We start from the raw sequence: 22,345 nt of genomic DNA, 5'->3' as shown, positions 1-22,345 counted from the left end.
TTGGCTATACCCCTACCAGGATCAAGTTAACTACATGTTATTACATATACAGCTTTATACAGTAGTGGGTTACATACTGGGTTGTCCAGTGAGGCAAGAGTTATGAATCTGAGGAATAATTCACAGCCTGAAGAAATGGATGTAACAGAGCCTTCTGCTTTCGACAAGGCTTCAATCACTGCCTTCAGATTTTCTCTTAGCTCTGAAAGGGTCTCAGCTGAACAAAAGAATAGATAAATATTAAATAAATAAACAAAAAATAACAGCAATGCTGGTGCATATTTTTGCAGTAAACCTATGGAACAGCGGCATTTTCTTTTATGAGCCTAATACCAAGTAACCACAATATCAGTTTTATTTTACAGTATCACTCACTTGCTTGAAAACTTCTGACCAACATCCTAACGCCCACCAACTTATGTACAATCAAGTTCATACTTGAATGTAGATAATAATAATAATTATAACATTCTTTGCCATACCCTTTATTAAGTCTGGATAAAACAGGACAATGACACAAAGAAAAAAGAAAGGAAAGAAAGAAAGAAAATGATAGGACCCCCATTCCAGATATGCGAGTTCAATTTGAGAAAATAATGTATTTCTAGTATTTACTTCTGTGATTAAATTTTCATGCAAGCTTATTTATGCAAATATTAAATATTAAAATCCAGGCCCCAGTTGTTCAAAAGGTGGATAGCACTATCTACTGGATAAATCTCTATCCAGTGCACAGTGCAATCGGTTTCCCTTATACTTAGCCACTGGACAGTAGCGCTATCCAACATTTGGACAACTGGGGCCAGGTTCTCAGTAGCAGGATTTTAATGTAAATTTCTTTGTACATCTCTATCCAGGAGATAACCTAGTTGGTTTCCTAAACACGTATCTGTTGGATAGTGATTTCTTCAGTGGATAACCCTGTATCCAACGTTTGAACAACCGGTACATGGGGGAAGGGAGGGTGGGAGGACTGTTGCTTTTTTTGTTGCATTGAGAAGTTTGTTTTGATTACGGAACCTCGTGGGGACAGTCACGCCTTATGTTTAGATTCAAACTGATCCTTAAACAAAAACAATTAAAGAAAAACGACACGAAGTGGAATTATCAAGCTAATGTTGCGTTATTCAAACCTGAGTTTTGGTTCATGAACTCTAGCAACGTGTGAATGGCTGCTACTGCCGTCGACATCCCAGGATCGTCTTCCATGCATTTTTTGAAGAACTCTACAGCCTCTTAAGATCAAAATACAAGCTGCACGTTACAACAATGATACTTTATTCGTTTACCTCGAAATATTGACTTAATTTTGCACAACAATGCGTACACGTACCTTCGTCCTCCATGTTGTCTTCCTTCTTTTAGATAACAATACATCATACATAATGGACAACCTCCTAAAAAAAGTAAGCCGCAGAGATTTCGTGGGCTCATGAAATAATTTTGCGAGGAAAGGGAAGGGGGACTGGGGTAAAAATGTTTAAAGAAGATCGCTATGTAATTCGCTATGTCAGTATAAATTTAAGGATTCTGTGCCTTGTTGTTGTTGTTGTCCTCCTCGTAGCTGTCGATCGTCGGTGGCGTCTTGGTCGTGTCAAAAATCATCGCGTCTTCGAGTCATTGCAGTCATTGCAGCCAGAATTGACCCTTTTTCTCTTTTGATAAGCCTGTATAACGCTACCAAATTGGTATTGCTAAGTGTCTTTACTAGTAATTTAGAGACGATTTGCTATAAAAGGTGTTCAAAATCACTGCTGAAGAATACAAAAATCCCACGTCGGGTTGACGTACGTCGCTTAAAAACGTCGCTGCTTAAAACGTGAGGAGGGCTGTTGCTGTTCTCATTTCCGCCGAAAAAAGAAAACTGATCAGCTCCCGGGGGGGGGGGGGGGGGGGAATACCAACAAAGTTTCATTCGTGGAGGCTCCGCCCCAAAATTGTCCAACCCCTTACCCTTTTAGATACCATTTTTGACAGAAAAGGTACCCCTTTCTTCGTATACCTTTTATTTTTTAACTGCTGTAAATGCAAGGTCTTTAAAATATGATAAAATCACAAAACAATAACTTTTTCTCGACATGATTTCACAGTCATATAATGCATCTGTTAGCCCTTTTGGGCTATTTTACCGACCTAAATGACAGGTTTCCCTATCCTTTCATATACTTCAACAAGTGAAACCCGCTACCCTTTAATATACCTGAAGCCTGAACAAGGTACCCCTTTCGAGCGGAGCCCTCACCGTAAAGGCCATTGGGGAATAGGTTTGCATGATTAGCAAAACAACAACTTTGCACATGTATCACACTTTTTTTGTACATTTCTTTTCCGTCACTGCGCGACTACGACGTGAAAATGCCTTGAAAATGCCTTGAAAATGCCTAATTTCTCGTTTTATGGAGAACCGTAACCAAGCTAAACCCAAGTCCGGTCTCAAGAAATAGTCAGATAGTCAGTTCTGTTAAAGATAGTTCTGTTAAAGCTTTTTAGAAAACTAAACTCCGGTGGTGAACAGGTTTCCAAAACGTTAGTTTGCTTAAGTATTGATTCTTAATTATTGTCTTAAACCTACTCTATCATGTCAAAAAGGAGATTTTCTTTAAAAAAAAAACACACACCTTTTTTTAAATGCATGAACTTTCAATACTAGCAAAATGAGACATGCTATAATTCTTCGAAATTTTTGGGTCCTGCTTAAGTCGAATGGGCGTACAATATTGCATGGAATCAAACTGATAAAAAACAATTTAATTCTTTATGGCGTGACCCTAGAAAAGCACCCTACACACCTAATATACCTCGTACTTTAAGTCATGATCTGAGACAAGAATGCTCAGGGGCACCCAACGTCAATTTTCGGGAAAATATCTGTTCGGAAGACAATTTGAGATCTAGAATTTTCGGAACATTTATTGTAAAATTTCTTGCTTGCCTGCCTCTCCTAGGATTTTCGAACATCTAAGAAAGGGTAAAATTGCCCATTTTTAACGGATTTTTACCCTAAAAAGGTCACCTAGAATTTTCGGGAGCCTTTTTTCTAGCTGAAATTTTCGAAAAGGTTAGTTTTGATCCCTATAATTTTTGGATCAATAGCCTTTCAGCTAGGAAATCCGAAGAGAACTTTCTAGAAATTCAGAATAACAAAATAATACATGACATTATCGGGACAAAAAGACGCCAGAATGTCTATAAAGTGACTCTGTAAAGGATGCAAACCTGTAGAACCACCTGTGTTCTCAATATTTTATCAAGAGCAGACTTCTTGCAAAGTTTCGCTGCAGCTTGTATTGCTTCAGAAGATAACTGAACTTTCATTGGACTTAAAATACTAATTAACTTGAAAAATTATCAACTTCACAGTGTGTTTGTAATTATACTTCTCTTTTAAAAACTAAATAACCGAAAGCCAATATTTCTAAACAATGCCAAATTTTGCTATGGTTAATCATTTCCATTACAAAGAGAAGTTAACAAAATGAAAAAGAAAATAACAAACCAACGCACTCTTCTCTACTTAAAGTCCACGTTTCTCAATTCCTTTCCAAACGTTGGGATATCAAGCCACTTTGAAATGGGCATCTCGCTGACATTTCTTCACCAGTAGTCAGAGCAAAGTGTACGAAAAATGCTTCGCATCAGCTTGTTTTATTTAATTTACAAACCTTACAATCACATAGACCGGACAGTCTTTATCGAGGACTCCTTTGCATGTAAATGTTTGTTTCCGCAGACGGATTTGATTGAGCTAAAGCGTTATCTTGTGTACCTTGTTGCTGAAGCCGATATCGCTTGCGTTTAGGAAGAATAAGTAAACTCCCCTTCCTTTCAAGGCTTTGCCGATTCGCGTTCAAGAGCAAAATATTTGATTTACCATGCTTAATAACAACTTGACAACCCGTTGGGTGCTGTCTTTCCCTCCATTTATATTTACCTTTTGACTCCTGGTTCTACTGCTCATGCTCAGATGGTCAACCAATGAAAACTCGAGTTGAAACGGATTATCCCAGAGGTCCCTGTTGCCCGTTCCGCTGGACAAAGCAACGCGGACTCTGGGAATGAGATCGTAGCCATCAGCGCTAGATCCAACCTCGTCCCCAGGGCTTTTCCTTTAAAAAATGGGTGGGGTGGGAAAAGGTGACATTTTACCGTCCCACCCATATTTTAAGGGAAAAGCCCTGTGACGTGGTTGCGCTAGATTGCGTCGTCTTTCGTTGTCTTCAGGTGAAAAACCAAGGAAGTCATCATGTCGGGCGTAAAAGAGGGCGAAATGCAGAGTTCTAAGCCGAAAAAATCTTATGAATTCGACGACCTTTTAGCCATGGTTGGCGGCTTCGGTCGATATACCTTTCTTCTTTATGCATTTATGTGTGTAATGTCTCTTCTCATCGGACTACAGCATCTGGTCCAAGTGTTTTACGGTGCCACTCCAAAGTATTCCTGCGTTGCTTTTTCGAACGCAGAGGGAAACAAAACTTGTACCGTTCTGAAAGGTGGAACGTGCTGTGAAAAATGCACCGACTACAACTTCAGTAATCGTTTGACTAGTGCAGTCACTGAGGTAAGGGGTACTTCTTAATTGACTTAAGATCCCTTAGATTCACCAGTTTCGAACAATAAGCTGATAAGAAACCTGAATATTAAGTAATTGCTTCTCTGTACATTTTACATCGTCACCTGAAAAATTATTCCCGTACTTCTAAAGAGAGTTATAGAAGGATGAAGTGAAACTATCTATCATACAGTGGTCATATGGCATAAGAAAACTAACCAAACTTCACCTCTGATTTTCCTTTAAATTGAGAATTATACCTTCAGATAACCCTTCTCATAAAAGCCGCCAAGTATACGAGTCCAATTATCGAGGTTGAGCTGAAATCAAATTACCGGATATTGGAAAATTATTCTTTTATGAATAATTTTATAATTTTCCTGCAGTTCTATTTACACTGCGCGCTGAATGTCCCGTCGAAAACACCAAAACGACAGCGCAAAACTTCCGTTTTTCTTGCTTGGTTATATATACATGTACATAACTCGTCGACACACCGAAAGCCGAAAATAGAGTTTACTTACTCTTTAATGGATAAGGACTATTTCTTTTGCAATACACGTGGTTCTATTCCCTGTATACTTCCCTATGTTCTATGTCACAGCCAGTGTTTCAATAGTTTCAATATTTTATTCTTATCTTTAAAACGGAACTCAGCTTTATCAGTATTACATCCCAAGATTTCAAATTTATTTGGTCTTTTAAAACACAATAACTTTCAAATCGTAAAAGCTCTGTAGAGATGAGTGTTTATTCAGCCGTGTTCAATTTGTTTTACCGAGATTCATTGGCAGTAAGACTGCACGAAAAATTGGATTTACACAAATTTACTCGGTGCAAATATGATGCAAAAAACTGCAAACTAGGAGTAAATCAAAAGCAAAGATGGTAAATACCGCATTTGCTTGCCTGTTTACATGGGGTTGTAAATTTGAGAGCAAATGCGGTATTTACCATCTTTGCCTTATATTTAACCTAAGTTTGCACTTTTTTGCACCAAATTTGCACTGAGTAAATTTAATGTAAATCAAATTTTTCGTGCAGTGAATTAAGAAGTTCCGATCGTAATTAACCTTAGATGGGAAAAACGAAGCTGCTCAAACACTTGTCTTTTCAGTTTCCGTTTTGTAATTACTTCGTTAGGTTTTTATTTATTTATTTATTTATTTTATTCATTTCATTTGTTATTCCAAAGTTCAACAACTACAACTATTTTCTTATACCAAAGGTGGGTTAAAGATCGTTTACACCCCCTCTTTGTTACCTACTCCGGAACACATTGTCAAGGATTTAAATCACATATTATATACGTTTATTATGGAAAGGTAAAGATAAAGTAACAGGTGCGTCAACAATAAATAATTACGAAGAAGGAGGCATCAAAATGGTGGATATTGAAAGTTTGATAAAATCTCTCCGTCTTTCCTGGCTTAAACGATTATTTAGTGACAACTTAGGCGCGTGAAAAAACTACCTAGAACACATCTTGAAAGATTCTGGAGGTCAAATGCTTTTTAAATGCAATTATAATGTTGAGGATCTTTAAATTACCTCTACCTTTTATTTAGGGCGCTTTCCATTTGTGAGAACTGACCGGCCAGCCCATTCCCATCATAATGAGAATTTCACTTTTAATCAAACTAACCATCCAGATCAGTGAAACCCTAAATATGATGCACATAGAAGCTGGTTTTTGCTCTTGGAAAAAGTCTATTTCACTGCCAAAATGTCTGGTCCGGCCATGGTGCGGCCGGCCAGCTCTGACTTTTGGAAAGCGCCCTTAGAACTACTTAAATGGTGGTCGGAACTCCGAGAAGATAATGCTCTTAATAACGATTGGCATTATGTGATTTGGAATAATGGAGACTTTAGAATAGACGACAAGCCCTTTTTCTACAAGAAATATTACGACATTAGTATCTGGAAAATAGGAGACTTACATTTTGATCTCAGCAATACGGAATCCTAGTATGAGACATTCAACACCAACCAACTTAAAAGTTCTTAATCGCTCGGATTCGAGTACCTTTAATGTAATACCTTCCTTTAAAATCAATGACGGCGTTTTCGACATAGCAAAAAAGAAATCAAAAGATTATTATCCTTTTTTGATAAAAAAGAATGCTTGTCTCCTAAAATTATGCACAAAAACTCAAGCTGGATTTTAATCTATCTAATGACGATCTCAGAAAGGCATTTCTCTTGCCCCATTCTATCGCGCTTGAACCTTGCGTCAAAGCCTTTCAATTTAAAGTACTCAATTCTATACTTTTTACCAACTCAAAGTTGTTTAAGATTGGGTACAGGACAGACAACTTGTGCTCTTTTTGCAAAAGGAAAGTAGAAACTATTAGACATTTCTTTGGGACTGCCCTTATTCGAATTCATTCTGGAAATGTGTTGAATCGTATTATTTTGGGTTGCGAAAACAACTAGTTCACCTAACATTAAAGGAAATTTGGATCGGCATTTTAACTTCCGAATGCCCCTTGCTTAATCATCTTAATACTTATGGGGAAATTATGAAGTTGCAGAAGGAATGAAGTACTCCCAACCATAAACAGTTTATAGTTAGAGTAAACGGTAAATATGAAATACAAAAATATATTTGCACTAAAATAAGAGTTTACAAAAATTAATGGACAAATGGACGTTGTAATTTAGTTAATTTCTTCTCTTACAAAAATGATTAGTTTCTTCTTTTTTAAATAGCACTTGTAAAATAACAGTAGGCATACCTTGGTGGTGATTGTGGAATTGCATGTGTGTTTAAGTGTGTAGTCCCAGGAGCGGATCTAGGTGGAGGGTGAGGGGGTGCGCCCCCCCCCCCCCCCCCTGATATGACCTACGGTTTTCTAATACAACTGGTATTCTGCAAAAAAAAAAAACTATGTGGTTTATTGGTGTTGAACTAGAGCAAGAGACGAGTGCACCCCCCTCCTAAAAAAAATCCTGCATGCGCCCCTGAGTGCGTTTGTGCATGTATGCTTTGTGATATAATCAGTATTCAAGAGAAAAGCGCGCGGAATACGTAATGACTTTTCATGACACCTGTGTTTACTTAACCTTGAGCGAAATACTGAGTCGACTTTTTAACTTTTTTTTTAACTTTAATATATTTTCCATCTAGTTATTTACTCTGCTGTAAAACTCATTTGAGTTGAAAGAATCGCCGAATGTATATTTGAACTACATTAACATATCGAGAACACATATAAGCGAGCTTGTACATTGTTCAATTTGAATTACTTGAGTTGTCTACGAGTTAACTTCGTGAGAAGATTAAACATACTTGAAGAGTTCCAGTCCTGTCGAAGTCATTTCTGCTAATTTGCTCTACGGACAAGTTACTAACGACCCTGTGCTTCTGGCATTGTTTGTGACGTTAGCCGCGCAGTCCAGCGAAGTGTTCTACCAAGCTTTAGTCCCATTCCGTCCTTCAGTTATTCCAAATCGCCCCGTCAATTATCGTTCGATTTTAGTCCAGCAGATTGGTGCAGAATTTTAGATGAATTGTGGGATTTATGGTAAAAGCATCAAATTTGGCACACAGGTAGAGATAAGTTGGGTAATTAATTTTAGCTGAGGACCCACCTGGGATCCGCCCCCTAATTTGTATAATTTAAGGTAGAAATTTGACCCACTGGTTGGTTAGCATGAAAACGAGGCTGACTCGAAACTTGCATGTTAGCGTGTCAGGGTATTGTATATGAGAAGCAATAATGCTCACAAATGATAATTGATAGCCAAAAAGGTTTTCACAGCAAGAAATGGGGCAAAAGAGGATTATTTTGGCAGTTATGAAGTACTTCATATAGGCTCAGCACGCTCACAAGCTTTCGTATGATGAAAATAAATTGCTAGTTTCTTATTTCGCAATGATGATAAACGATTCAAAGGCTCAATAACTTCACCTTTCCAAGTTCATTTTCAGTTATGAAAAATTAATGCACATGCGGTAGGCAAATAATAAAACGTGGAAATGCTAAAAAAAAAATAAATAAATAAGCTTTTGCCAAGAAGATTCAGCAGATCTGTTCATCAAGTTGTGGAGAAAGAAGCATCATTATAATGTTTGGAGGGTTGCATACTGACCTTGCCGAGGCGGTCTCAAGGCATTGGGACACTGGACTGAGAGTGGTGGTTAGACAAGCTGTATTCAATTAGTGCAGGTTGGCATAACAACCCCTGGAACAGACGACTCCTTTCTCAAGCAAGGCGTCACAAGTTCACTCACCTGAAACGCCCATGAGATCACTGCTTGTGCTTTGTACATATTGATGGATAAGATGTATAAGAACTACTTGGAAAGCATCTTTGAAAGAGACGAACCCAAAACGTTCACAGTGGAGTGGCGCAAGCAGGCAGAGCTTTTTAGTCCTTAGTTACACCAGTGGTCTCTCACCCTTCACTTTGAGCTTACCATATTGATATTTATATGCATAATGTTTTTTTTCTAGTTCAATTTTGTTTAAACCCATTCAGCTATTGATTCACGGTCTATAAACAGTTAAAAATCGATGTCAAATATAATATTGTACTAGAGCCTCGTTTTCATGCTAACCAACCAGTGGGTCAAATTTTTACCTTAAATTATACAAATTAGGGGGCGAATCCCAGGTGGATCCATAGCTAAAATTAATTACCTAATGTATCTCTACCTTTCTGCCAAATTTGATGCTTTTACCATAAATCCCACAATTTTCACAACAATCTGCTGGACTATTTGTCCAGCGCAACGCCGCGCATTTTATGAGAGTTAAAGACGAGGAACACCCTAACAGCTTAACGTCACGCCTATATACTTTTACGAAAGTAATGCATCGTATACACATCACAATCGTATTTTGTACAATATTGATCTTTTTGGGATATGCAATACAATCGGTGACAATATTAGTTTCCGATTAGTTAATTAAGACACTTCAATTGCAAGGACATTTCTGACGTTTTGCCGACATAATCTACTTCTAAAGCGACAAATAAAGCTTTACCTCACCCACGCCCTCTAAACAATGTTGTTCCCTTACTGCTCAAGAAGGAAACGACAAACAACCTTATTTTGAACGGAGGGGGTAGAGAAGGGTACAGCCTGGGGGGGAGCAGATTGTTTTATTCTCCAAAATATACCCCATTCTCAACAATTTTGTTTGTCAGTGTTCACTAAACGATAATACAAGTTGTCAGTATGCGAAGAATCCTGATCCTAAAGAGAGACGCAAGACGACGATATTTAGGCTTATACCCAGCTTACATGCTTTAGGTAACTTATCAGTTGGATTTCACTTGACTTCGAAAACATATTCAGAACTGGGGATGCAAGTTTAAGCCACTACGTTGCTTTGAATATGGTTTAATTTATCAAGGGTTATTGAAAAGAAAAAGAACTCAAGAAATTTAAGGGCTCGAGTAGCTGTTTCTTTAGAAGCAAATTAATTTTAATGACTTGAGTGCCCTCTTATTGGTCAGAGTAGATACTGAGATCTGTTATTGGTCGCTGAATAAAAATACCCAGATTGTCTTCCAAAATCGTCATTTAGTACTTGCAATATGCAACAAGTCACGAGGGCTTTGTTCACTAGCTCTTGAGATGGAGCGCGAAACCATTAAGTGCAACCACGAGCCAAAATTGGGGATAAGGACTGCAATATCTAATATTTGTACTTTCTGTATGGTTGCTTGAAGCGACGTACATGTACAGGTATCTCTGATTATTGTTTTTGAGTGCAATGTTGTTCTGTCTGTTCAGACAATATCATGCACAGAATATTTAGCAACTTATTTTTACCTTGGTAACAAAAGCTTGCGATGACAAACGCTTATGTGTAGACTATTCACGGTCTCCTATTTTTCCGTAAGGTCGTCGGGATCGAGCGTTTCTCATTGAAACCAAGATTCCTACCCATAAGGGTGGATGCCCCAGGAGTTGTACTGCGGATTTCAAGTGACGGGGATGATCGAATGGGACAAAAATCAAAACCCAAAAAAATCCCTAGGACTTCCTACAAAACCTCAAAAAAATCCCACCCAGGGCTGGGTGTTCGATCCCGACGATCTTAAACGGAAAAATAGGGGACTGTGAACAGTTTACCTAGGTAAAATGCGAGTACAAAAGGTGGATCGTAGGCAGCCTTTTTTCCTCCAGCTAAGTTGACAAGGAACTGAGTCAAAGAAGGTAGGTACCGGAAAGTTGAATCGAGGAAGCGATGATGATGATATGCCTCAAACTTTCTTTTTTGCCGTGTTTAACTTAGTTTCTGATTTTCTTTCACAGTGGGACCTAGTATGCGATCGAAGGCACCTAAAAGCTATGACCCAGTCCGTTTACATGGGAGGACTATTGGTTGGTTCAGTGGCCTTCAGTACACTGTCTGATCATTTTGGTCGCAAGGTCGTAGTTTTCCTCAGTATCTTAATCATGGTGAGTATTGCACGAACCGTTTTTGAAATGTGATTGTTTGAATTGTTTTTCGTGAATAGCTGGAGCCAATGCCAGCAAACAGGTGACTTCGTAATCTTACACTCTTTTTGTTTGACGTCAAAAGTTGGTGCACAAATTTTAAGGCCACGTAAGATGGGTGGAGGGAATCAAAGTTTTCATCCTTACGATGAAATAAATATTGGATGAAGTTTAAACATCGTTTGTCCACAATACAAAGTGACACAAAAAATACATGCGTAATTCGTGTTTGACAAACTCTTTCACTTGTCGGCAAATTAAAAACGTATTCACATTAACCAATATTCTGTAACATATATACACCAACTGTGGCCAGTTAGCAGGGGAGACATATTCAACGAAATGAAAAACAATAAAGTACTAACCACGAGGTGAGCTAAAAAAAAGATTGAATAAATTGGATCACTATTAACATGCACAGAATTCTTGTCCAAGTTTTCGATTGGCCTTGACTCGACTTGACGGCCACTTAATATCTCATGATACCATGCCTGACAGCGAAAAAGCATCCATAAAATGGCCTCTAGTTGTTTTTACAAATCATAAAAAGAAATTATCAATGTTCGTGCACGGAAAAGTTCAGCAGTTATTGCGCTAGCACTTCTTAGATATGAGATGGTCCTAGCCACAAATCATATAACGGCGCACTCGTAAAACGGATCGCTTGTTATCCGAAGTTTACTTGAATATAATTAACTAAAGGTATCGTACTATCCAAGGATTATAGTACAGTCAACACTTGCTAAGAAGCGGACACCTCTGTGAATGGCACTATATGTGTTCGTCTTATAGAGAGTCAATTAAAAGGAGGAAAAGAAATCATTGTATGGCAGCCTACTCCTATTGTTTCTGCTTTGTCTCTTGAGAGTGTGAGAATTGTTATTTGCTGTAAATTTCATAAGAGACCGAAAACGGCGGTAGCCTTTAAAACCTCAATTTTGCTGGCAAAGCCTAAGGGTACCCCACTTTTCACAGGCGACGTTTTTCAATAGGCGCGTTTCTGCAATGTGCATGGACCAACTCTAGGTGTCCGTTTTAAAGAGGTGTCCGTCTTAAAGAGAGTCAAAGAATATGACTGAAGAACGACAAGGACCAACTCAAGGTGTCCGTCTTAAAGAGGTGTCCGCTAAGAGGGTGTTGACTGTTTTACGTATATCTTTTATACCACAGGGTGTAGGTGGTACAGTTTCCGGCGTCGCCGACTGTCTTTCATCGTTCTCATTGTTTCGTTTCGTGACTGGAGCTGCTACAGCCGGCTGCCTTCTCGTTCGATTCGTCTACTGCATGGAGATCATACAAATTGACCATCGTACTACCGCAGGGATTGTAAACAACATTTTTGTCAGCATAGGCTTTTGTATCCTGTCGTTCCTCGCTTATCTTATTCGTGACTGGAGGTATCTTATGCTGACTGTGTCTCTACCAGGACTTCCACTGCTTCTCTGTATGTGGTAGGGATGTTTTGCTTGTTGCTCCCTTACGATGCATGCTCACCAGAAATCCCGACCAGAAGTATATAGCGGAATAAGTAGCACGCAATCATTTTAATCCTAAGGTGTCCGTAGGCTTCGATAAGTTACAAGGGAGTTAAAGCAGCCGACGTTTTTGAGCGACGCAGGTCGACCGGAAGTTGACTTTTTGAGCTCTTGAGCAACGATTTTGAACAAATTTTTAGGCAAATCGTTTCTGTAAGGGTAAAGACACTTAGCAATACAAACTTGGTAGCGTCAAGGTATTTAAAAAGAGGAAAAGGCTCACTTCCGGTTGACGTGCGTCGCTCGAAATTGTCGCTGCTTAAGCAATTCGCCACTTTAGAAACGAGAAGGAAGCTGGGCCGGGTTTACATACGCAAAGACTTATGGGTATGTTGCTAGAGACGGGGGAAAAAATTGACCAATAGCTGAGCGGCGCGTCCCCAGTAACGATCCTGGAAACAACTGCGGGACGTATTTCGGCTCCAGTGCCTTTCTCGTCTCTAAAAAGGCGAATAAAAGCCTAGGAAAAGTAACAAGGGTTGTGGGAAATGCCTGGAAGTAACACGTGTATTAGACTTTTCTCAAAAAAATTAACTTCGTCAACTAAATATACGCCAGAGATTTAAGGTTCAAATTAACCTTTCTGGCCTTTATCCCTTTTGATCTTATCGTTATAAGCGGTCGGGGAAGATCAATAAAACCTCACCCTGTGATAAAAAAAAATGATTTAAAACTAAAAGCTATTTTCTACATTTTTATGCAAGGATGTGTGAAACACAGCAACTAAAACCTAACGATTTAGCTTCCTTTCCGACCGGTACTCGAAAATATAGCATTATCTGATCTAGACGTATGCGTTCCATGACCTGCACAACATAAGTTCCTTATTTAGCTTTTTCGGGAAGGTTTGGGAATGATATTGACCTGGGCCATTTTCAAAAACCATTCTAAGATTGCACTTGGTAAACAAACATCTTTTGTTCTGTTCGTTTATTTCAAAGGATTATTCCAGAGTCCCCTCGCTGGTTGATCGCCAAGAATCGCCTGGACGAAGCTCATGAGCTGCTAATGAAATATGCCAAGAAAAATCGAGTTGATATCGACTCAGCGCAAGTCAAACATGCCATACAAGAGTTTAAGAAAGAAGAAGAAAAGAATGGCAATCAGATTAAGAAAACCTATGGTATTCTAGACATGATCAGAACACCGAGGCTTAGGAAAAGAACTTTGATTTGTGGATTTAACTGGTGGGTCTGTATATAACTGTAAATCTTCACATGTGACTACTTTCTTGCTTTCGGCAGCGGCCAACTCAGTTCTGCGATGACTTCTCAGATGGACAAAACTACGGCGGAGATCGATCTCAGTTGCAATGCTTTGTGCCTGTATGTTGAGCGCACTTTAAGACTTGACCAACAGAATTCCAAATTTTTGGATCCTTTTGAGTCTCTACACTGAGTTTCTGGTTCTCGTGCCGGTACCTCTATGTATACGCAAGTCATTTCTTTAATTACATCCTCTCAAGGTGCAATGAACTAGTTGCTCATCTGAGAGCAAATCTAATGCAATAGGCTTACCGCAATAATTCAATCTTTCGATTAAGCGCGCCCTATTGTGTAAGTACCCTCATTCCAATACGCGCCCCTATACAAGTAACAGCCCTTACTACAATAAGAGCCCCTATTCTTTTTCAGTGATAGCACTGTTAGAGTACATTTATATTGAGACCAAGTAGTGCATCAAGCCATAAGCAAATCACGTGACAATAATCCCTATGATCGACGGAATAACGTATCGGACGAAGAAGATATTGACCTAAAAGCTTTGTTATTGGTCAAAGCAACACTGAGGCTATCGACGTTGAACAGTTGAACAGACTAGTGACATTCAAAATTCCTCACCATTATTTAGAGAATAAGCGCCTTCCCTTGAAGTACCATTAGTAAGTGAGCTCCCCGGGCGCTAAATCGAAGCTTTAAGGTGACTCCCTATACCTCCTTCTTCCAGGTTCGTGAACGCCTTGGTGTATTTTGGAATCAACTTGAACGTGGGCAACTTGGCAGGAGACATGTACCTCAATTTCTTTATCTTGTGCATCGTTGAAATTCCCGGAGCATTGATACTCATGTTTTTAATGTCAAGGTAGTGTTTGTGATAGTGTAACCCAAAATTCCACAAAGCAAAAATAATCGAAATTAGCCAACAAAATCCTTCACGGTGACAATAAAAAGTGTCCATGTCAGTGACTAAACATCTTATTGAGGAAGGAAAATCGACAATTAAAGTAGACTTGTGACTTGAAACTTTTAAAAGTAATAAGGAGTTTTGGTGTTTTGCCGAAATGTGCGTTGTTCCTATGGTCCGTTACTGCGTTAGCTCAAAATAGTTTATCAGTATCACTAAAAACCGCCCAAACCAATAGTTTTTTTGGAGCAGTTGATACCTACGATTCAGTGGAAGATTCAGATCTTGAACTAAGTGGGGGCCACGCTCATTCAGTGCGTAAGATGAGAAGGGGGCTGGCCTCGAAAATATTTTTTCCTCTCTCTGCGGGCCTTGGATTTGCTTTAGAATAAGGTGTGGGCCCGAGTATTTGCCCCCCCCTAGATCCGCCACTGCTATTCCCTTGCTAGTGTCCATTTACAAAAACATGTGTCTGTTTTGTAACCGTAGAGAGCCGTTTTACAAAGAGAATGGAGAAAACGGTTTGATGCATTTTTCCCTTTGCACCAGTCACGTGCATTCTTCCAGGGTCTGTGTGTTCTGCTGTTTGCGCATGTTTCATATGTTTAGGACCAGTTTCCTTCCCCCCCCTCCATTTTTTTCGCTAAGCAGAATTACTCGTGTTTTTAGCATACATTTAATGCCATTTCTCCGAGATTTATAGATTTGCAGCTGTTGCTTTGATTGTTCGTGAATGACCAGCTGAGTGACACCAGTTTGCTTCTTTGCAGATATGGTCGTCGTATTCCATACGCTGCTTTCATGATCTTTGGAGGACTGGCAGGAATGCTAGTACTAGCCGTTCCATCTGATGAAGGTAAAGAAAGGTTCACGTACTTTAGACGAGCAGTTCCAACTGACTTAATGTATAAAGAATTTCGAATTCCATCTACAGCGACAGCGAGAAACCGAATTTGTTTGCCAGTAAATCACAACCAAAAAGTTTCTGTCTCTTTTCATATCCAAGTTCAGTGTTCTGTATCACAAAACCAAAAACGCTACTATCTCACTAACGTTTGAAAATCATGCATTAAATGCCAATAACACACGAAAATCAACCAATCAGCTTCCAGAATTTAACACAGCACAAAAAGTTAGAATAGCAGTGCTAATTAACTCATCTCGTTTATTGTTTGTTAGGAATGCGGTTTATTGTTACCATACTGGCTATTATAGGCAAGGCCTGCATCTTGGCAACATTCCTGGGGATTTATGTCTTCACTGTGGAACTCTATCCGACCATCATCAGGTAAGTAAACCTGATTGCCTTTATTTAAGGATAAGCGCTCTTTAGTTCGGAATACGGAGAAGCATGATAATGCTTAGTATCCTTGACTTCAAAATATGTAAGAGTGAAAATAAAATGTAGACCTAATAGAAGACTTTCAAATCTACATAAAGCAATTTTATAAAATTGTTGCTGATGTCATAAAATTTAAATTAAATGGATCTGTCCTACATTTACCCCCCATTTCGCATTGCACGCAATGCAAAATAAACAGTAAAAAAGCAGCGAGTAAGAACCAAGTTTTTAAGAATCTGCGAGGCTAAGAATTACTAAGGGAATAATACTATGAATACGTACGAATCTTAGGGCGCTTTCCATTTGTCAGAAATGACCGGCCAGCCCATTCCCATCTTAATGAGAATTTCACTCTTAATCAAAACTAACCATCCAGATCAGTCAAATCCAAAATATTATACACAGAGGAGATGGTTTTTCAGCTTAACCTCTTGGGAAAAGCCTATTTCATTGCCAGAAAGTCTGGTCTGGCCATGGTCAGGCCGGCCAGTTCTGACTTTTGGAAAGCGCCCTTAGTAAGAAACACTAAGGGAATCTTAGTAAGAATAAGCAAGAATCTCAATAAGAATTACTACGGGAATCTTGATAAGAATAAGCGAGATTGTTAAATATGTAGTAAGGATAACTACGGGAGTCTTGGTAAGAATCTAAGAGAGAAACAGTACGGGAATAGTAGTAAGAATATGTAAGATTCTTAGTAAGAATCACTATGGGAATCACAGTAAGAATAGCCGGTAAGAATCTCAGAGCGTTAATCTTCCAGTGAGTACATCTTCGAAATCTCACGCTACCCTCCACAATGTTATTCCCTTAGGTCAATATCATCATTGTTATTTCTTTGTAGGAATACTGGCGTTGGTGTGTGTTCAATGATGGCTCGTTTAGGCAGCACTATAACACCATTCATTGTGTTACTGGTTTGTATCATTGTTGCATCAAAAACTCATGATTACAGTTTTTCCGTTAAAACCGCGCATGCAGCTATATTACCTTTCCTCACTCTCATGATCAAATAAGTGCCCCTCAAGAAAAAGCACTCACAAACTAACTTACTAGCATATATGAAATTCCCCCTTTTCGCTTTAGTAATCGTTATTATATATTGCAAGACAAGCTTCTTTCTTTTCGGATGCATAATTGTTTACACGTTGACTAAAATAACTAAACCATCAATGGCCAGCATGGATATAAACTACAGATTTCTCATTCTTGATTTGCGTGCTATTTTTGTGCGCATTAGTGCCAACATAACGTTTTTAATAGTTCGCCCGTCCTCCATTCGTCCGAAACTTCAAATAAGCCTCTGGCCCAGAGGATTTCATGAGGAAATACAGTGAAGTTTTACTTTTGTTTCCTTTTAAGGCTGACCTTCCACTCTTGAAGAGAACACTACCGCTGGTGATTTTTGGAATTTTTGGGATTCTCGCAGGCATTTTGGCTCTCTGGCTCCCAGAGACACTTTACAGTCCCATGGCCCAGACCGTCGAGCAAGCGGAGGAGTGGGACGAGGACTACAAGATTTATTGTTGCAGACGACACATCCCCGCAAAGAAGGAAAAAAACATTGAAATGTCAGTTAAAGAGAATGAAGCAAACGACTGTGAACATACTACACTATGAATTACAACTCCCAAAAAGACATGTAACAGCTTTGTTTAAACGAAAAACCAACAGTGTTTTTTTGTATTCAGTGGGTTTTGTTCTTAACAAACCCTGAATAAAAATTCTTTAAATTTAGATTATATTAATAAGGTTAGTAATAATAATAATCTAAAAATTTACAACGCGCAATTATCTACATGAATATTATTAAATGCTCGAAAAAATATAATTAAACTTTAGAGAATTAATATACATTAATTACAAAAGCGCATAAATAAGGTTGAAGTGGTATATGTATGCATTAATAAATTGAAAAAATAAGTCTAAAAGTTTCGTTTTGTATTGTTCTGTTGTTCGGGAATTTGTTCCATACGGCCGGAGCTGCCATTTTATAGGAGCGATCACCCAGTGCCTTTTATGACTTATAGGTGGTAATTCAAGAAGAAGTCCATTGTTAAATAGTAGATTGTATCTATAGACCTCCTTTATTGTCACAAGTTCCTTTAAATAGTCAGGTGACAGTCCATGCGATATCTTAAATATTAATATAGCCACCTTGAATAAGATCCTATATTTAAGGGGGAGCCAGGGAAGGGATTTCATCACCGGCGTAATATGATGAAAACGGGAGGTAAGGGAAATAAGTCTTGCCGCTGAATTCTGTAAGCACTGAAATTTGGCGACGTTAACCACAGGCAAGCCTTACAAGAGACCATTGCAATAATCAATACCACTAATAACGAGGGCATGCACCAATATTTGGGTAGCATCCTTAGTCAGAAAATTTCGGATGTGCCTGATGTTGTATATCTGAAAGTAAGCAGCTCTACACGCTTTGTTAATGTGATCTTGGACGGCAAGGCTCGTATCTATTCACGTTCCAAGATTCCTAGCGGAGTTGACCGGAGGAACGGTAGCACTACCAATGGTTAGATGATATGAACTAATCTTTGAAAGTTGCTGCTTCGTTCTAATAATCAAGAACTCGGTTTTACTGTCATTTAATCTGAGCTTGTCAGCGAGCATCTATGTTCTTATTTCTCCGACGCATCTCTCGATGGCTGCAATAGACTGTGCTGGTCTTTTCAAAGCCCAATATTTTTTTTTTTATAATTATTAAAAATTTCATCTTTACATTTTCTGAAATTTATAAAAATGCAATGGACATATTTTAAGTCGGAATGGGTAGAAGACCTTTAATATGTGTAAAAAATATATGGCACTGATTAATGGGAAACTTTCGAGAACGCTATCATTCTGTGCGGTCGTAGGTAAGCTCGATGTTGATTAATTAATATTTAGAATTTCAATGTTTGGAAAAGCCTAAATTTAGAATTCCAATGTTTGGAAAAAGCCAACGTTTAGAATTCCAGTGTTTGGAAAAGACAAAATTTAGAATTCCAATCTTAAAAAAAAGAAAAACTTTAGAATTCCATTGTTTGAAAAAGCCAAAATTTAAAAATCCAATGATTGAAAAAGGCAAAATTTATACGTCTAATGTTTGGAAAAAGCCAAAGTTTAGAATTCCAGTGTTTGGAAAAGGCAAACTTTAGAATTTCAATGTTTGAAAAAGCCAAAGTTTGAAATACCAACGTTTAAAAAAAGCTAAAATTAAGAATTCCAGTCTTTGGAAAAAGCTAAAATTTAGAATTCCGTTGTTTGCAAAGGCCAAAATTTAGAATTCCAGAGTTTGGAAAAAGCCCAGATTTAGAATTCCAATGTTTCGAAAAGTCAAAATTTAGAATTCCAATGTTAAGAAAAGCCAAAATTTAGAATTCCAATGTTTGGAGAAGCAAAAGTTTAGAATTTCAATGCTTGGAAAAGCCAAAGGGTAGAATTCCAGTGTTTCGAAAAAGGCACATTTAGAATTCCAATGTTTTGAAAAGGCAAAATTTAGATTACCAACGTTTGAAAAAGCCAAAGTTTAGAATTCCAAGGTTTGGAAAAAGCTAAAATTTAGAATTTCAATGTTTGGAAAAAGCTAAGATTTAGAATTCCAATATTTGCAAAAAGGCAAAATTTGGAAATCAAATGTTTGGAAGAAGCCAAAGTTTAGAATTCCAATGTTTGGAAAAAGCCAAAATTTAGTATTGCAATGTATGGAAAAGCCAAAGTTTAGAATTTTAATGTTTGTCAAAAGGCAAATTTAGAATTTCACTGTTTGGAAAAGCCAAAGTCTGAAATTCCAATGTTTGGAAAAGCCAGAGTTTAGAATTCCAATGTTTGGAAAAGCTAGAGTTTAGAATCAGGGTTCACGTATATAAACGGGTAAAGATTTCTTGAGTTGAAGTATATGATAAGGTAGGGAAAATTATCATTTAGGTGTTTAAAACGACTTTTCACCAAAATATTAGTAACTGATGCACCTTATGGCTTACAAATTTACTGTTAGTTGGCATGTGAAAGTCCATAAGGTAGTTTTAAACAACAAGTATAATGAACAGTTGTCTTTTTCGGCATATCCTCGGGTGTAAGAACCTGCAAATCTCACGAGTGACGTAAAACAAGAAAGACAACGAAGTCAACACAATAGAACCTAGGAAAACAAAATTTGCCAAACAAAGAAAAAGTTCACTGGTTCTCACACCAAGGCAAACCCTCTTTTTTCGTTTTAGGATACTGGCATTGGTGTGTGTTCTATGATGGCTCGTTGTGGCAGCACAATAACACCATTCATCGTGTTATCGGTTTGCACTTTCGACACTCTAAATTCACATGCGGAGAGAACCACAATAAATGGTGACCTACTTTAAAACAGCCGCTATGTTTTAAGCACTAAAAGCATTTTTCTTCAGTATCATAATATCATAAATCTGTAGGCTGATAATTAGGGAGAGGAGGAGTTTGATCGGCTCGGTCTACAGCCCTGGATGTCTGTATGCTTCTCCGATTCTCGTCGCCTCCACACAGGCAGGTCGGGATTGGTTTGCTATAACATCTTATTGGGTGATTTACCTACCACAAGGCGTAGCAATTAACCATGCGCAGTCTAAAAGGAAGTCTCGAAACATGAACTAAAAATGACCCTAGCGATAATTTTCTCTTATCCAGGCTGACCTTCCAATCATCGGCAAAACACTACCGCTGGTCTTTTTTGGGATACTGGGGATTATCGTTGGCATTATGGCACTCTGGCTTCCTGAGACGCTTTACAGTCCCATGGCGGCCCAGACCGTGGAGCAGGCGAAAGACTGGGACGAGGACTATAAGATACATTGTTGCAGACGTGGGCCCGTAAAGGAAGAAGGGGACATTCTGTTAATAGTCAGAGAAGACGTCAATGATTAAGGAAAAACACCACCAATAGACGTTACAGTTCCAAAAGAGGAAAAAATGATAGCGCAGATTAGATAAAGAGAACAGAGGGCGCTTGTTTTTTCGATTCGTTTTCGTCACTGCTTTCAAGTTCCTAGGATAAGCAAGCATTTGTATTGACTAATTTCACAAGTTACTTTTTAAAGTCCTTGAACCAGCGAACATGTTAAGACTTAATTTAAGAAATCTGACAATCCTAAATCTACAGGCCAAATTACTGGAAATGTCATTTTCATGCCGGAGGACATGATAGGGTTTGATTGATGTTGTCACCAACTTACAATGTCATTCAATTGAGAGGAGAAGTCGCTACGTCAACTTACTATGGTAGCAAATATCTGGATGACAACAAAACCGAAGTTCAATTAATTTGTCAAATGTTCAGTGGGGAAATTATGGAGGGGAATACTGGACAAAAATGTTATCGAATCGTATCGTAAGGTGCATTATATCGAATTTGCCTGTATACTGTCTTATCGTACCCGGTATGCTGTTATGTCGTACTCGGTGATGTTGTATTGTAACCTGAGCACTGTTATTTCGTACTCGCTAACTTTATATCGTAACCAGAATAGTATTGTATCGTACTCCAATGCTGATGTATCACCCGGTAGCCATAGATCGTAACTTCTATGCTGTTGTTTCGTACTCGGTAAACTCATATCGTAATCTGAATTATGTTGTATCGTACCCGGTAAACTTATATCGTAACCTGAATGTTGTTGTCTCGTACCCGGTAACCATAGATGGTATCCAGGAAATTGTTATGTCGTACAACGCGACTGTACGTTACAGCCGGGATGCTGTTATGTCGTACCCGATAGTATTATGTCGTAGCTTGCTTTCAAGTCGCACAAAGTGAAAATGTGGTCAGCGGCTTTCAAGATTGCGCAGATAGGTACGTCATATATGATCACTATAATGTACTGTCTTTGCCTCTGATGCTTAACTTGCCTGAGGTGCTTTAATCGCTTGACCTGCTTTGCTTGCTTAAGGTGTTTAACCGTTAGCCATCGAATACCCTCGTCAACCGTTGTTTTTTACCGTTATGCGTCAAAAATGCACATTTTTATATTACTGGTCGTTAATTTTCAAGGTATTTCAAATCTCACTTTTTCAACAGGTGTTTAATTTTGGTATAATGAAAAATTTGTTATTGTTACTTTCCCACAGATAGAAAGAACCCTTAAAAACCAGATTTTGATAATTTTTTTTGACACTGTCCAATCTCTTAATACTTTTTTCTTTTGGTGCAAAAGTTTGATGTAATAAGAGTAATATTACCCAAGGGTTTTGATCGGTTCGTCGAGCCATTTTATGACAAAAGGTCTTAGGGATTTTACTTTTGGATGAAGCGATCCACTTTCCTTCAATTTTAGATGAGTTAATTACAAAATTCGTAAAAACTCCAAGGAGGC

At 38.4% G+C, this 22,345-nt stretch overlaps 2 protein-coding genes across 3 annotated transcripts in view; one reads left to right on the top strand and one right to left on the bottom strand.

Annotated features, from left to right (window-relative positions):
• The window catches only part of LOC140952577 (translation initiation factor eIF2B subunit alpha-like), a 9,884-nt gene extending 8,524 nt beyond the window's left edge, over positions 1–1,360 (bottom strand). For both annotated transcript variants that reach the window (XM_073402004.1, XM_073402005.1), the window contains exons 1-3: positions 1,334–1,360; positions 1,134–1,235; positions 78–217 (exon numbers count right to left, since the gene is read on the bottom strand). In XM_073402004.1, coding sequence (XP_073258105.1) covers positions 78–217; positions 1,134–1,235; positions 1,334–1,346 — 255 coding nt within the window. In that variant the 5' untranslated portion in view covers positions 1,347–1,360. The remainder of the gene's footprint in view (positions 1–77; positions 218–1,133; positions 1,236–1,333) is intronic.
• A 2,834-nt stretch (positions 1,361–4,194) lies between these two features.
• On the top strand, positions 4,195–17,630 carry LOC140953145 (organic cation transporter protein-like). Its single transcript, XM_073402644.1, has 9 exons — positions 4,195–4,558; positions 10,824–10,970; positions 12,180–12,460; positions 13,486–13,731; positions 14,492–14,626; positions 15,439–15,524; positions 15,848–15,956; positions 16,855–16,927; positions 17,373–17,630. The coding sequence occupies exons 1-9, from the start codon at positions 4,244–4,246 to the stop codon at positions 17,628–17,630; spliced, it is 1,650 nt and encodes a 549-aa protein (XP_073258745.1). The 5' UTR covers positions 4,195–4,243.
• Positions 17,631–22,345: the final 4,715 nt, after the last annotated feature.

This window comes from Porites lutea, chromosome 11 (assembly GCF_958299795.1).
Source record: "Porites lutea chromosome 11, jaPorLute2.1, whole genome shotgun sequence".
NCBI classification, from domain to species: domain Eukaryota; kingdom Metazoa; phylum Cnidaria; class Anthozoa; order Scleractinia; family Poritidae; genus Porites; species Porites lutea.
The sequence above is the reverse complement of the archived record's forward strand: the minus strand, read 5'-3'. Positions and strand labels throughout refer to the sequence as shown.